The 17,681-nt window shown below is 30.5% G+C and overlaps 1 protein-coding gene across 1 annotated transcript; it reads right to left on the reverse strand.

Annotated features, from left to right (window-relative positions):
- Positions 1–12,800: 12,800 nt before the first annotated feature.
- LOC122502237 lies at positions 12,801–14,255 on the reverse strand. The gene is made up of 4 exons (XM_043612182.1): positions 14,140–14,255; positions 13,414–14,060; positions 13,034–13,201; positions 12,801–12,946 (listed from the first exon to the last, which is right to left on the reverse strand). Exons 1-4 carry the CDS (start codon positions 14,253–14,255, stop codon positions 12,801–12,803), a joined length of 1,077 nt encoding a protein of 358 aa, XP_043468117.1.
- Positions 14,256–17,681: the final 3,426 nt, after the last annotated feature.

Below are 17,681 nucleotides of genomic sequence, written 5' to 3' on the forward strand. Positions count from 1 at the left end.
GAAGAAAGTCTTACGCGTAAAGACAGCCATACTGAGACACTCCTTTTTTAAGAAAAAAAAATATATAACGACTCAGACATTTTTATAGAAAAAATATTTACTTTTATTTCAATAATTCAGTGTAAACATAATTCTTGATTAGTAAATTAGGTCTTTGATTTCCTAAATATATAATTAATGATTCCCAAGATTATCACCTGTTAAAATACGACAACGTAGCAGATTGTTTGATAGTTCTAATACCTGCATTCGCGTTCCATTACATAAACCTTCATTAATACTAAGATTTCGAAGTAGCATGACAATACAATTGGCTCTTAATCGTAATTCATAAGGCGGGAAATTTGATGGATTTAAAGTATTCAAATACTCTAGTAAAATAGCATCATTTATACTTCCATTATCACAATTTTCGGTACTATCAACACTTGTATAAATTCGCTCACTTTTATTATCAAACAGTTCGAGTACCTTGTTGTTAATTTCATCAACATCAACATTTCGAGCAGACAATATTGCTAGTTTTGCTAAATCATCGTATTTATTATTGATAATTAATTCTCCAAATATTTTATGAATGATATCACCATTTTCTACACATTGCTCTGGTGCTAGTATATTATTATCATTATCATTTAAAGTACCATTTCCAACTGATAATAAATATTCTGAAAATTCTTTTTCACCAGGTAAAGTTCTCATATTTTCTGTTAATGATATCACCTTAAAATGACTCCATAATGTGCTAGATTTAATAGATAAATGAACTAATTTGCTTCTAGTAGCATTAACTTTAACAGGCAATAATTGTCTAAAATCATCACCCAAAAGCATAGTTTTTCCACTAAATGGCATATCAACATTCATAAAATCGCGTAATGTTCTATCAATTAATTCCATAGCATATCTTGGCGCCATTGGAGCTTCATCCCAAATAAAGACATCAACCTCTTTCAAAAATGTAGCTTCCTTAGATTGACTTTTAATATTTGATGTAGAATCATAGAACAATGTAACAGGCATCCCAAATGTTTTATGTACAGTTTTACCACGGGGAAGTAATATTGCGGCAATGCCTGTAAATGCCATAGTACAAACACATTTTCCTTTACTTCTTAACAAATGGTATAAAGTTGTATAAACAAAAGTTTTTCCGGATCCACCTGGTCCATCAATGTAATAACATGAAGAAGATGGTATTCTTTTATCATGAATAACTACATTTAATACTTCATCAACAATATCCTTCTGTTTGGAATTCAGTTTCACATATTGCATTTCACCAATCTCTTTATGTTATTGCAATGACATTTCGTTGTTCGCTTGATTTTCTGTTTCAATACTTATTTCATTTAACTGTATCATTTCAGGAAAATTGCTAATATTTGATCCTTCATGCAACAGAAAGTTAATTATATCATTATATGCTCTTTTATGAGCTTCATTAGATGGATAATTTTTCTGATAATCTTCAGACATAGCCTCTTTAAACTTTTTCCAAAGTTCGTTTGGATGAACTGGATGGCAATAAATTAAAATACGCACAAATAAACGTCTTAATTTTTGTGGCATCATCCATACTTCTCCTTCTGTCAAAGCACGTTCCCATTCTCCATCATCTTCAATAATGCCTAATGCTAAACATGCACTACGAAAAATGTCATGTACAATATTGTTGACAGTTCGCAGATGATCATAACTTGTAGCGCCTTTAACTACTATTAAAAGTAATCTAAGATGAAACAGTTCTGATTGACTGGGCGAAATTGAATACATCCGTCCAATGACATTAAATGACCCTTTACGCTTCACCCATTTTAATGCATTTTCACCACGTTCTTTCTTAAAAACATAATAACATGGAATTTCTGCATATGTATATTGTCTAGCTTGTGGATCACGCCTATTTAAATCGAAATATTCTAATAACATAGTCCGTTTCTGTAAAGCTTCATTTATAGCATCATCATTTGCTTCTTCACTAATGGTTACAGTATGCCGATTAATTAAATGAACAGGTAATCGGAGAATAGGATGACTTTTACTCTGTAATGGTCTACCAAATATTCTATCACATGCTTCAACAGGACTAACATATCGAGTTTCAATAAAGTTTTTTATTTCATCATATTCTAAAGAACTACTATCGGTAATTACTACAGCAGCAGCATCCTGTCCCTTAAAAATATATTTATACAAATATTTTACGGATTTAATACTTGAAACTACTTCTACATTAATATGACAATTAAATAACTGAAGTAATGTAGGATTGTATGGAATAACGTATTGATTATCTGTAGTTCCTCCATTTAGGCGATCGTATTGTCCTGTATTAAGGCAGCGATACGTTGGGTATCCGTTTTCATCCATTATTGTCTTAGAACAGAATTGTTTTGGGAAACCTTTCAAACATTTACTATTATTATCTTTACACCAATTTCCACATGGGCCATGAATCATATTTTTCATAACGATGTCATGAAGTATAACATTTTCTAATTGACTTGGAATTTCTGCCGAAATATATTTGTCTACAATCTCGGGTATTGTTATTTTATAATTTTGTTTCAAAGTCACTAATAAATGCATATGCGGCAATCCACGTTTTTGATATTCAATGACATACACATAAGTAATCACTTCGCCAAATAATTGTTCCTTTACAATAGTATTAATAAGTTTATCTTTTTTTATGGTAAAAACACGCGATACAATATCTGGTCTGTCAAAGGCAGTTTGGTTAGGTAATAAATTTTCCTTAATTTCACGCCAGTTTGGATTACACGTCATCGTAATAAAAAGATCAGGTTTACCAAATTTTCTCACAATAGCCATTGCATCTTGGTAATGCTGTAACATATTTCTCGGAGAACTTTTGAAAGATGATGGAAGTATTACAATTTTCCCAACTTCATTGTTCGAATCATCAGCTCTTCTTTGTAAATGATCAATTAGACCTTCGTAAGTATCTGCACGAAGTTTCTTTTGATTATTTCGACAGAAATTTGTCCTAACTTTTTAATTTTCACATAACTGTCGACAATCCATTGCTGAAATAATCTACCACCCTTTAAAAATACATTGTTGTCCCTAGAAGCCATTCTATGCCTGATGTATGCAGCTCTTGATACACGTTTATTTGTATTAGCGCAGGTCAGATTTTTGTCCCAACCTCTTGTTCCATGTGGATAAAATAAAGGATATATCCATGGCTCAACATTGGGATTCATAGAACTTATATATTGTAAACTTTTTGTATTCTTATTATATACGGTAACATATGATTCTGGAATATCACCATCAGCAGTTGTAGTAAAAATTGCTGCAACTTCATTGACACTTTGTAAATTATAACGTCTACTATCCATCCCAGGCTTTAATGAAAATAATAATTGCATCTCAGGCTAAATTTCTGCATTATTGTCAGTCATTGTTTTTTTAATTTTTTCATGCATCATACGGTAGGGCTGTGCAAATAGGTTACAATCCCGAAGGGCTGTTTAAATTCCATCAACAATATCTCGGTTTAATTGAACATTATTCTTACAACAAATTTCGGAAGCTTCGTTTTGATCAACAATAAATAACTGTCCAAATGAAGAAGTATCGTTCCTTTCTGCATACAAAGATGTATTCATTTGATAATAAACCTGACCATGTATTTTGAAACAATATGGTCCTGGTCGTCTATTGTTAAAATTAACTAAGTTAGCGTTGAAAGAAGCAAAACCAAATGAATTATTGTAAGGTCGTATATTATATAGAAAATGCCCAGATAATTCGTGGGTGCCATCAAATAAATTTTGTAATATGAGTGGAGGAGCAGGTAGATCTTCAAGAATGACTTCGCCATGTTTACAACAATCATGAAATGAATTTTTTTTATTAGATACTCTTTCTGCTTGGAAATGTTTAGCATTACAATGCTCACATGAAATGTTCATCGCACCAGCAAAATGTTCTTCTATATGCGAGACTGAAATACTGTCAGAGAAATTTTGATTCTGTGCAAAATCCCGTTTTTTTTGGCTATGAGTTTTTTGATAAGCTACATTTTTTTGACGACCGGAAATATTAGTATTTGCTAAATTTGCTGTAACAGTTACATTATCTTTTGCCAAAGATGTAGTAACAGTTGTAGAGGATTTTTCTGAATTTATATTTGATTTTGACACTGTAATAATACTGTCCTTTGTTTGAAGTGATTGAGGGTTAAGAATTCTATTATTCTCTTGTTTTTTTTGTCGAAACTTTCTTTGATAAGCAGCTTTCTTTTAAAGTTTCATGACTTGATGTTGTTCTTCTTCCTCTAAAGAACGTATTATTGATCTTTTTTTTACTTGATTTTCATTTTTTAAATTAGTATATTTTGTAACATTTCTTGAATCATTACAATCATCATTAGTTTTTGATTTTATAAATAATTCACTGTTAACTTTATGTTCACAAAGTTTTACATAAAAATGATCACGTGTAATGTTCATTTCATTACAATAACCCATCTCTATATGTGACTTTGAAATAATATCAGACTGATTTTGTTTTTGAACAGAAGTATGTTTATTTTGTCGAGAGGTGCGCTTGTAGGCAACATTTCTGTCACGAATTGACGTTTTAACTTTAGAAGTAGAAATATTTTCTTCTGCTGATGATAAAGCTGTAGATGTGCTTTGGGGCCTCGTATTTAAAGTTTGCTCTGCACTAATGAATTCATTAGAATCCAATGATTCAGAGCGAACAATTTTATTATTTTCTCGCTTTTTTTGTCGATATTTTTTTTGATAAGCAGCTTTTTTTTGACGTTTTATGATTTTATATTTTTCCTCTTCTTCAGGAAAATGAACCATAGCTCTTTTTTCTCCTTGCTTCTCAGTTATTATTAATCTTGTATCTTTCATTCCATTGCTTGAATCAATAGAAATATTATTAACATCATTTGCTGGAATTAAAGGCAAATCTTCTAAACAACTATCAACAAAATTTTTTTTACAAACATTGCTGGTTGAATTCAACGATGATAAATTATTGTCAACAATTTTATTTTCTTCATTTTGGAAACTTTTTTCTCTAGCTCGATTCCTAAGAAGACACTCCCAATTACATTCAACAGTCATAGTTCTAATATTAGTCGACCTTACTGACGGAAATTTACTTAAACGATTGTTTTTGAACATTAACATTAAATGATTTCTCATGTTATAATAATAGTAATTGACAGAGTGGGGCATAATATTAAAAAATATCGATGTTGCGAATGCTATTGCATATATTCCACAAGCAAGATTATTGTTTGGTTGTTGATCAACAGTTGTGAAAACTACTGAAGGTTTAAAAGGATATAATCTACTTAAATATTTCCTTTGATCTTCATTTAAACATCCTTCATTAAGACTATCATAAATATAAAGTCTCATTCCATCATAATAAGTGCAAATCCAATGACCTTTCTTGATAGGTCCACTAAAAAGTATTTGAATATGCTTTTTACCTTTTTCAATCGGACTAATAAATTCAAGCGTATAAAAATACAAAGTGCTTTGCATGCTAAAAGCAGAATTTGATTCCCTTCTCAATAATTTTTCGAATTCATCAATATGAGTATCATTTAACATTCCTCCTTCAGTAAGTATAATATTAAAATCTGTAACACTTAAATTAACAGTTCCTTCTTTGTTCGACATGATTTCTTTCAATTTATTGAAAAGATATCGCTTCTAAAAAATAGTTTTTCATAAAATTAATTAATTCAGAACACATGTAAATAATGTTACTATTGTCACATTTAACAGTAACTGGAATTTTTATTTTATCGTTTCTTATTAAAGATTATTAAGAATGTAAAGAATGTATCTTCATCTATTAATATTATTAATATTATTAAATATAAGTATATTTTTGGTAAATTTTTCTGTTTTGTATCTGTTAATCTAGTACCTCTTGACTAAATCTCTGTTTATCAAGTATCTGGTATCTCGTAATCACATGTTATTTTTAGTACATCTTTAATATTCATAAAGTTTTTTTCAAAATAATAACTAACTACCAAAATGTTAAAAAACAAAATGTTAAAAAATCAATAATTAAGATTTAAAAAAAACAAATATTAATCAATATTAAATAATAATTATTACCACTATAATATAATTATGTACAAACATCAGAATTTAAAAAATCAATATTCTACATTTAGAAATCAAAATAACAGGCAAATGTCCTTTATTCCTTTAAACTTTAACTTTAATTAATTTAATGTATCCTTTAAACTTTAACTTTAAAACTTTAACTTTAATTAAATTAATGTATTTAACTTTAACCTTTAACTTTAATTAATAAAATTAATTAAATCCTTTAAATTAATAAATCAAATAATTAACACATTATATTTACAAACTCTTCCTAATAAATATATATACAAATAATATTAACAAAAAATTTAATTTGTATTTACATGTATTTTAATTTTAATACTTACGTACGTAACGTATGCAATATACTTTAACTTTTTTCAAATGTACAAAAAAACAAAACCACAAAATTCACAATCAACACTTTCAGAAAAAAATCACTCAGCAAATAACAGCCAATACTTCTTATCGAAACGATACACTTGTCACACTTTGCAAATGGCTGACAGTTGCTGACACTTGTAATATTTTGTAATTTTTCATACCAACCAAAAAAAACTATGCGTTTCACACTGAGTTGAGGTTACGTAGCAAACAAACAATTGTTTGGAAAAAAAGATGCGCGCGCAACAATTTTGAAGCGTCTAAAATGAATCATAAAATTAAATATATTTTATTATTAAAAAACTTTTCATTTATTACAAACCAAATCATAAATAAAAATTATTTTTATCTTAAACTACTTTTGGTTAACTTTTAGTTAATAAATAAATTTTAATTAATTTATTTTAATTTTAATTTTAAAAAAGATAAAAATGAAAATTTAAAAGTGTGAGGTCACCATCATTATAAAATTCAGCCAATGAGGAACACTCATTATAAAATCAGCCAAAAATCAGCCAATGAGAAGAAAGTTCTACACTTGAAGTTAGCTGCTTTGACATCAGTAAGTAATGTCGTCTCGATTATATCCAATCAAAATAAAGGATTTTGAATTTTATCCAATCAAAATAAAGGAATAAAGGATTTTGAAAAAATAGCCAATCAAGAAAAAGTTCTACACTTGAAGTTAGTCGATCTTACGCACCTCGTTTTTAAGAAAGGATTATATTCAGCGACTTTCTCGATTTTCCACAATTATTAGAACATAATTTTTTGAAATCTATACATCTAAATGATTAACATTATAATCAATATGCTCTTTTACATCAATAATTATTTTTTTTTAGTTTCCTTTTTTTTGCATAGGATAACCGACGAGGATTGTAATGAAAAGGTTGATGCTCTTTTAAATTAGTTTTAAGTTTAAAATTTTGTTTCGAATTTTCTGGTCTTTTCATTTGTAAATAATCAGATTGAAAAAATTTTCTTAATTTTTTGTGACAACTGGGATTAATGTCTAAATTAATTTTCATTTCATCCTCCTCGCTTAATCCACCTACTTCGATATTTAAAATTTCGTTTATCGCTTCGTCATAAAAACTTTTATCTTCTACTATTCTAAAATTAAATGCACTCAAAGCATCACGTCCAAACAAAACAGGCGATGACATTGTACTATCCTCGACTACTAAAAGATTAAGTTTCCTAATTTTACCACTCATTTTAACATTTGCTTCTAGAACCCCAAAAATATTTAATTTTGATCGATTTACTCCTACGTATTCATAACTATCATAATCTAACTGTTTAATCCATTCATTCTTTACAAGTTTTCTTTTAATCAAGCTTACCGCGCTGCCGCTGTCAAAGAGAGTACAATACCTTAAACAAAAAATCTCTCTGTCCTCTTCTATTTCGAATTCTACCACGCGATGATAGTCGTCTTCCTTTTCCACCATGGCTACCTCCTTCTCCACTCTCTGCTTTCGATGGGGGCAGTCTCTGATTACATGATTCATTTGCCCACACTCATAACACGATCCCTTCGGCCGCTTCTCCTTCGTACAAATAGATGCCAAGTGTCCCCACTTTCCACAGTTATAACACTTGATATCTCGTTCGGTTGATTGCGGTGTTTGCTCAGCTCGACTCGTTTTTGGCAGTTCCGAATCAGCGCTACTCTGCTTGTCTCTATTAGACAGAGACACTCTTTCAAAAGCCGACAACAAATCCTGGATTGACTGAAAACGATGGATTCTTGCTTGATCGCGCAATTGTACATCCGGAATCCCTTCTATGACATAATCGATTCTTTCTTCTTCAGGAATAGGCACTCTATTGGCAAGGATAATTTTTTCATGTATGAATTCACTAAATGTTTCTCCAACCTTCCAGACTCTCTCTTCAAATTTTTTTCTTAAAGAAGCCTTACTGGGTAGTCGAAAAAACATCTTCCGAACCTCCGCAAGCAATGCATCTGCGCTCATTTCGATGAGCTCCGGTTTTGAGTGGAACCAATCTAGAGCCTTCCCCTTCAGATGAGAACATATCAGCACTCGGGTGACATCGTCTTCCAGGTGATATGCGGATCGTAATAATTTTACTTGTTTCTCCCACCCATCCATATTCTCAGCTGATCCATCGAATGTGCTCAGAAGGTCTCTAATAGCAGAAATACTTATTTTTGAAGCTCCAGACAAATTCGCTTGAGGTACAAAATTTCCTGAAAAGACTCTTGGTAATTGGAGCCCTCTCCCACCATTTCCCCCGATTGTGTTCAGGCTTTCTCGCAATGATCCTCTGTGACTCCCACCTCCTGTCCTGTGGTTTTCTCCTTCTCCTTGTATATTTCCAGCAACAGAAAGTCGCAAAGCTTCCAACTCATTTCTCGCTTGCTCCAATTGTCGAGATATGGCTGCTTTTTGTTCTGCAACTTCTCTTAATTTTTGCTGATAATCCTCATCTTGCTTCTTTTTTTCAGCTATCAAACGAAGTTCATCAATCTGCCTTTTAGCTTCTGCTAGATCCATCAACAGGGTCTCATTTTCTTTCGCTGCCAATTCGAGTTCATCTTCCTCCTCAAACTCATCATTCTCCTCGTGATTTTATTCCAACCGGCCTTCTTCCAGTAGCCATGATCCATCCGGAAAATTCTCCTGAAGTCGCAATATGAGTTCACTTTTGTTTCCAGCTGTGCTAAGATTTGCAGCCTTAAGTTTCTCCTTCAACTCAGTGACCAAAAAATCATGTGGTGATTTCTTCAACATTTCCGTGCTAGACGTATCAGCCATCTTGTTAGCAACTTGCTATAAGTCCTCAAGACACTGCACTAAACTCCAATTTCTTTAAATTTGCCTCACTTGCAAAAAAAAAATATTTACACCTTTTCAAGTAGCACAATAGGAACGTATTCCCCTTGATTTTCACCACAGCACTTCAGCACAAGGAACTCATATTCGCGATCACCGACGCGACGCTTCGAAAAGGGACGCCGCTTTAGCTTTATTGTGTGCTATCATTTCACATTATTTTCTACTTGTTAATTCGTCATTATGGAATCAACCAATACTCTTTGGAGAGATCGGTGTTTTAACCCGTTTCAAGAAAAAAATCATGGAAAGATTAAAGATTTCCTTCTAAAAATATAGTGGAAAAATTACCAGAAAATGTCCCACTGGATGTAAAATTATGCTGGACATGTAGAAAGAAAATTCAAAAACTTCCAGAAAAACGAAAACTATCGAAAGATGACTCTGATAATTATGTGTTTGACACTTATACAAATTTTTCTGCAGATCTCGAAATTCCTTCCGACCACAGTGATGAAATTGATTCGGAAAAAATTGTACTCCTAACTCTTGCACCTGCATCTTGGGATCGCACTAAAATGATGAAAGAATTTGGTTGTTCTGAGCGCCAAGCTAACCGAGCGAAAAAGTTAGTAGCTGAACATGGGATATTAGCTTCGCCGAATCCAAAATTGGGAGGTAAAAAATTAGCCTCTGAGAATGAAAAAAGAATTAAAGATTTCTACGAAAACGATGAAAATAGTCGACTCTTACCAGAAATGAAGGATTTTGTTTCTGTAAAAATACAAGATGGTACTCGTGAACACTTTCAAAAAGGCTAATTCTTTGCAATCTGTCTGAGTTGTTTGAAGCATTTAAAACGAAAAATCCAATTATTAAAATTGGATTTTCGAAATTCGCTCAACTTCGACCTCAATATTGAGTACTGGCAGGATCTAGTGGCACACATAATGTTTGCGTATGTGTGCATCATGAGAACGTAAATCTTATGTTACAAGCAATAAATAATAAAGAACTGACAAAAAATTCAACTTTACAAATAAAAAATTATAAAGATTGTTTAAAATGTTTAATGTGTACAGTACCTAGTCCTGCTTGTCACCTAAATGAATGCACAAACTGCCCGGGGATTGATGTTATTCAAGATTACCTTCAAAGCCTATTAGATCAAAATTCTATTGATTCAGTAGAATTTCAAGTTTGGGAAGAGACTGATCGATGTACCTTGAAGACAGAGGTTTTAATGAGTGATGAATTTATTCATCAACTTTGTGGTCGATTGCAAAAGCAAAATTTGATTGAAAAAGGACGAAAAGTTTGTAAATTGTATGATATAATTTAGGGAATTTTAGAGAAATTACAAATGATTGCAGAAATTCAATTATTTCCAAAAGTAATAAAATTCTTCCAAACATTCAATTATTTTCAGAAATTCTTAAAAATTTTCGTCCAAATTTCAATTATCTTTATAAATAACAAGAACGATCGCGCGCTGCCGCGCGCGCGTTTTTTCTCTTGCATTTTTATTCTTTAAATTACAGTCTTTTGTTTGTTAAGGTATCAATTTGAGTGACAGTTTCTGATAATAGGAATTTTTAAATATTATTCAATTTAATAAAATAATAGCCTATGTTGTGCGTAAAACAATTTTTTATACCTTAAGGGTGGAGTCCCATGACAGCGTTTTGCGTTGCGTCGTAATGGGAGAGAAAAAGACGCAAATATACGTTTGATGCATTCTCTCTCATTACAACGCAACGCAAAACGCTGCCATGGGACTGCGGCCTTACACTTTTAGTTCTGTCTTTATCTGTTTCTAAATGTATCATTTCTAAAGTTTATGGTTTTGATAAAAAAAACAACACTTTTCTTTGCTTAAAGAAAAGCGTATATTTCAAGAATGGCACATTTTATAAAAAGTTTTGTACGATGAAGTAATAGAAAACCTTTTTATAATCAAAGTAATCTATTTGTTAATTAAATTTTGTAACATTTAAAATCTTCCATAGTAAATTTATATTTTAAAAAATAGTGATGAAAGAAAAACGTTACTAAATAAACAATTTTTAACTATTTTTCACTTAGCTAGCAAAAAAACATCTCTACTGTCAAAGAAAGCCATAAACTGAGGATATTAAATTAAAAATTTACTTTTGTTTCTTAAAATCGTTCCTACTTTTGCTATAAAAAAGAAATATAAGTGTGGTTTCTGTAAATATTATACAAAAAATGTAAGTACTCCGTCATTTCGAAGAAAATAATTTATTTCAATATATGCTTTTCTATAAGATTCATGGGATGCAAAATTTCGTTAATAATCTTGAGAAATATTATCTTTAAACTTTTTTCAAAGTTCATTTGGATGAACTGGTTGGCAGTACATTAAAATACGTACAAATAAGTGACTTAATTATCTGAAGTTTGAACTATTATTTTAAATTAGGAAATTAAAACGTCTTTGACCAATTGATAAGAAAGAAACGTGTATAGAAATCTTACGTGTGAATCTTATTACAAAAAAATGACATAATTTACCAATAACAAGCGTCGAAGAAAGTCTTACGCGTAAAGACAGCCATACTGAGACACACTCCTTTTTTAAGAAAAAAAAATATATAACGACTCAGACATTTTTATAGAAAAAATATTTACTTTTATTTCAATAATTCAGTGTAAACATAATTCTTGATTAGTAAATTAGGTCTTTGATTTCCTAAATATATAATTAATGATTCCCAAGATTATCACCTGTTAAAATACGACAACGTAGCAGATTGTTTGATAGTTCTAATACCTGCATTCGCGTTCCATTACATAAACCTTCATTAATACTAAGATTTCGAAGTAGCATGACAATACAATTGGCTCTTAATCGTAATTCATAAGGCGGGAAATTTGATGGATTTAAAGTATTCAAATACTCTGGTAAAATAGCATCATTTATACTTCCATTATCACAATTTTCGGTACTATCAACACTTGTATAAATTCGCTCACTTTTATTATCAAACAGTTCGAGCACCTTGTTTTTAATTTCATCAACATCAACATTTCGAGCAGACAATATTGCTACTTTTGCTAAATCATCGTATTTATTATTGATAATTAATTCTCCAAATATTTTATGAATGATATCACCATTTTCTACACATTGCTCTGGTGCTAGTATATTATTATCATTATCATTTAAAGTACCATTTCCAACTGATAATAAATATTCTGAAAATTCTTTTTCACCAGGTAAAGTTCTCATATTTTCTGTTAATGATATCACCTTAAAATGACTCCATAATGTGCTAGATTTAATAGATAAATTAACTAATTCGCTTCTAGTAGCATTAACTTTAACAGGCAATAATTGTCTAAAATCACCACCCAAAAGCATAGTTTTTCCACCAAATGGCATATCAACATTCATAAAATCGCGTAATGTTCTATCAATTAATTCCATAGCATATCTTGGCGCCATTGGAGCTTCATCCTAAATAAAGACATCAACCTCTTTCAAAAATGTAGCTTCCTTAGATTGACTTTGAATATTTGATGTAGAGTCATAGAACAATGTAACAGGCATCCCAAATGTTTTATGTACAGTTTTACCACGGGGAAGTAATATTGCGGCAATGCCTGTTAATGCCATAGTACAAACAATTTTTCCTTTACTTCTTAACAAATGGTATAAAGTTGTATAAACAAAAGTTTTTCCGGATACACCTAGTCCATCAATGTAATAACATGAAGAAGATGGTATTCTTTTATCTTGGATAACTACATTTAATACTTCATCAACAATATCCTTCTGTTTGGAATTCAGTTTCACATATTGCATTTTACCAATCTCTTTATGTTGTTGTAATGACATTTTGTTGTTCGTTTGATTTTCTGTTTCAATACTTATTTCATTTAACTGTATCATTTCAAAAAAAAATTGCGAATATTTGATCCTTCATGCAACAGAAAGTTAATTATATAATTATATGCTCTTTTATGAGCTTCATTAGATGGATAATTTTTCTGATAATCTTCAGACATAGCCTCTTTAAACTTTACCCAAAGTTCGTTTGGATGAACTGGATGGCAATAAATTAAAATACGCACAAATAAACGTCTTAATTGTTGTGGCATCATCCATACTTCTCCTTCTGTCAAAGCACGTTCCCATTCTTCATCATCTTCAATAAGGCCTAATGCTAAACATGCACTACGAAAAGTGTCATGTACAATATTGTTGACAGTTTGCAGATGATCATAACTTGTAGCGCCTTTAACTACTATTAAAAGTAATCTAAGATGAAACAGTTTTGATTGACTGGGCGAAATTGAATACATCCGTCCAATGACATTAAATGACCCTTTACGCTTCACCCATTTTAATGTATTTTCACCACGTTCTTTCTTAAAAACATAATAACATGGAATTTCTGCATATATATATTGTCTAGCTTGTGGATCACGCCTATTTAAATCGAAGTATTCTAATAACATAGTCCGTTTCTGTAAAGCTTCATTTATAGCATCATCATTTGCTTCTTCACTAATGGTTACAGTATGCCGATTAATTAAATGAACAGGTAATCGGAGAATAGGATGACTTTTACTCTGTAATGGTCTACCAAATATTTTATCACATGCTTCAACAGGACTAACATATCGAGTTTCAATAAAGTTTTTTATTTCATCATATTCTAAAGAACTACTATCGGTAATTACTACAGCAGCAGCATCATGTCCCTTAAAGTCCCTTAAAAATATATTTATACAAATATTTTACGGATTTAATACTTGAAACTACTTCTACATTAATATGACAATTAAATAACTGAAGTAATGTAGGATTGTATGGAATAACGTATTGATTATCTGTAGTTCCTCCATTTAGGCGATCGTATTGTCCTGTATTAAGGCAGCGATACGTTGGGTATCCGTTTTCATCCATTATTGTCTCAGAACAGAATTGTTTTGGGAAACCTTTCAAACATTTACTATTATTATCTTTACACCAATTTCCACATGGGCCATGAATCATATTTTTCATAACGATGTCATGAAGTATAACATTTTCTGATTGACTTGGAATTTCTGCCGAAATATATTTGTCTACAATCTCGGGTGTTGTTATTTTATAATTTTGTTTCAAAGTCACTAATAAATGCATATGCGGCAATCCACGTTTTTGATATTCAATGACATACACATAAGCAATCACTTCGCCAAATAATTGTTCCTTTACAATAGTATTAATAAGTTTATCTTTTTTTATGGTAAAAACACGCGATACAATATCTGGTCTGTCAAAGGCAGTTTGGTTAGGTAATAAATTTTCCTTAATTTCACGCCAGTTTGGATTACACGTCATCGTAATAAAAAGATCAGGTTTACCAAATTTTCTCACAATAGCCATTGCATCTTGGTAATGCTGTAACATATTTCTCGGAGAACTTTTGAAAGATGATGGAAGTATTACAATTTTCCCAACTTCATTGTTCGAATCATCAGCTCTTCTTTGTAAATGATCAATTAGACCTTCGTAAGTATCTGCACGAAGTTTCTTTTGATTATTTCGACAGAAATTTGTCCTAACTTTTTAATTTTCACATAACTGTCGACAATCCATTGCTGAAATAATCTACCACCCTTTAAAAATACATTGTTGTCCCTAGAAGCCATTCTATGCCTGATGTATGCAGCTCTTGATACACGTTTATTTGTATTAGCGCAGGTCAGATTTTTGTCCCAACCTCTTGTTCCATGTGGATAAAATAAAGGATATATCCATGGCTCAACATTAGGATTCATAGAACTTATATATTGTAAACTTTTTGTATTCTTATTATATACGGTAACATATGATTCTGGAATATCACCATCAGCAGTTGTAGTAAAAATTGCTGCAACTTCATTGACACTTTGTAAATTATAACGTCTACTATCCATCCCAGGCTTTAATGAAAATAATAATTGCATTTCAGGCTAAATTTCTGCATTATTGTCAGTCATTGTTTTTTTAATTTTTTCATGCATCATACGGTAGGGCTGTGCAAATAGGTTACAATCCCGAAGGGCTGTTTAAATTCCATCAACAATATCTCGGTTTAATTGAACATTATTCTTACAACAAATTTCGGAAGCTTCGTTTTGATCAACAATAAATAACTGTCCAAATGAAGGAGTATCGTTCCTTTCTGCATACAAAGATGTATTCATTTGATAATAAACCTGACCATGTATTTTGAAACAATATGGTCCTGGTCGTCTATTGTTAAAATTAACTAAGTTAGCGTTGACTTCGACATGTTTACAACAATCATGAAATGAATTTTTTTTATTAGATACTCTTTCTGCTTGGAAATGTTTAGCATTACAATGCTCACATGAAATGTTCATCGCACCAGCAAAATGTTCTTCTATATGCGAGACTGAAATACTGTCAGAGAAATTTTGATTCTGTGCAAAATCCCGTTTTTTTTGGCTATGAGTTTTTTGATAAGCTACATTTTTTTGACGACCGGAAATATTAGTATTTGCTAAATTTGCTGTAACAGTTACATTATCTTTTGCCAAAGATGTAGTAACAGTTGTAGAGGATTTTTCTGAATTTATATTTGATTTTGACACTGTAATAATACTGTCCTTTGTTTGAAGTGATTGAGGGTTAAGAATTCTATTATTCTCTTGTTTTTTTTGTCGAAACTTTCTTTGATAAGCAGCTTTCTTTTAAAGTTTCATGACTTGATGTTGTTCTTCTTCCTCTAAAGAACGTATTATTGATCTTTTTTTTACTTGATTTTCATTTCTTAAATTAGTGGGTGATTCTCCCGAAATACTCCTTTTTGTGAGTTACAAACAGAAAAGAAAAAAAATTATTATTTATGGATTAATGCAGTCAATTATATTGAGCTTTCAAAAATCTACCACCTCTATAGCATGATCATGCTAACTTTTAGCTTTTAAACTATATATTTTAAATTAAAATTTTCAAAAAAATTAAGAGGTTAAAATTTGGCGCCGGCGTTTTTTATTATATATATTTTTCTATTTACAAAAAATTATTTAAAAATTATAATTTATTAATATTATCTATAAATTTTATAGATTTTGAAATACTTACAGTTATCAAAAATCTTTTTAAACAATTGTCAAAAATTATTTTTCATACATTTTAGGTTCACTTTTCACTGGCAGTTTGTAAACAACCGACAATCATATCAATTTTTAATTTTTATTCAAAAAAGTGAGAGGAATGACGGGTGAGAGGAATGACGATTTCAACATTTTTTAATTTTATTTAATTGACAAATAATTTTCCTCCAGCTTAGAATGCCCTATCATGTTTATAAAGGATAACTTTATGTGAAAAAAATTTGCGATCAATTTATATATATTAATATTGTTTTTATTAGGGGTGAGAGGAATGACGCTTTAGGTTGTGAATCTCTGCTTATGTCTCAATTTTAATTTTTTTAACGCAAAATAATGACATTTTTTAAAAAGTAACTTAAGAAATTAATATTAGAGATGTTAATTTAAATATTGATCACAATAATTAATCAATATCTCTACCCACAGCAAAAATATTGGATAATATTAAACGAGTGAGAGGAATGACGCGGTACTACATGACAAATTTCATTTTCTATATTTAAAAAAACTACACGACATATTTTATTTATATTTTTGAAAATTATTCTTAAATATCATAACTTTTAGAAAAAATTAATAAAGTACCAATTTTCATGTTTTAAATAATTGTTTTACCTATTGAAAAAATGAAAAGCACTTAGATGACAGGTTAGAAAATCGATTTTGAGGTAGTAAAATATTTTAAAAATGTATTAAACAATAAAATTTTACAACTTTTTCTTGCAGAACATTTAGAAAAAGTGATAAAATAGGGAAATATGACTTGGTATTTTCCCAAATGATTATAATTATTTAGAAAATTTTGATTACATGCAAAATGAGGTTTTTTGGAGAATCACCCTAGTATATTTTGTAACATTTCTTGAATCATTACAATCATCATTAGTTTTTGATTTTATAAATAATTCACTGTTAACTTTATGTTCACAAAGTTTTACATAAAAATGATCACGTGTAATGTTCATTTCATTACAATAACCCATCTCTATATGTGACTTTGAAATAATATCAGACTGATTTTGTTTTTGAACAGAAGTATGTTTATTTTGTCGAAAGGTGCGCTTGTAAGCAACATTTCTGTCACGAATTGACGTTTTAACTTTAGAAGTAGAAATATTTTCTTCTGCTGATGATAAAGCTGTAGATGTGCTTTGGGGCCTCGTATTTAAAGTTTGCTCTGCACTAATGAATTCATTATAATCCATTGATTCAGAGCGAACAA

This window comes from Leptopilina heterotoma, unplaced genomic scaffold, assembly GCF_015476425.1.
Source record: "Leptopilina heterotoma isolate Lh14 unplaced genomic scaffold, ASM1547642v1 Lhet_223, whole genome shotgun sequence".
NCBI classification, from domain to species: Eukaryota; Metazoa; Arthropoda; class Insecta; order Hymenoptera; family Figitidae; genus Leptopilina; species Leptopilina heterotoma.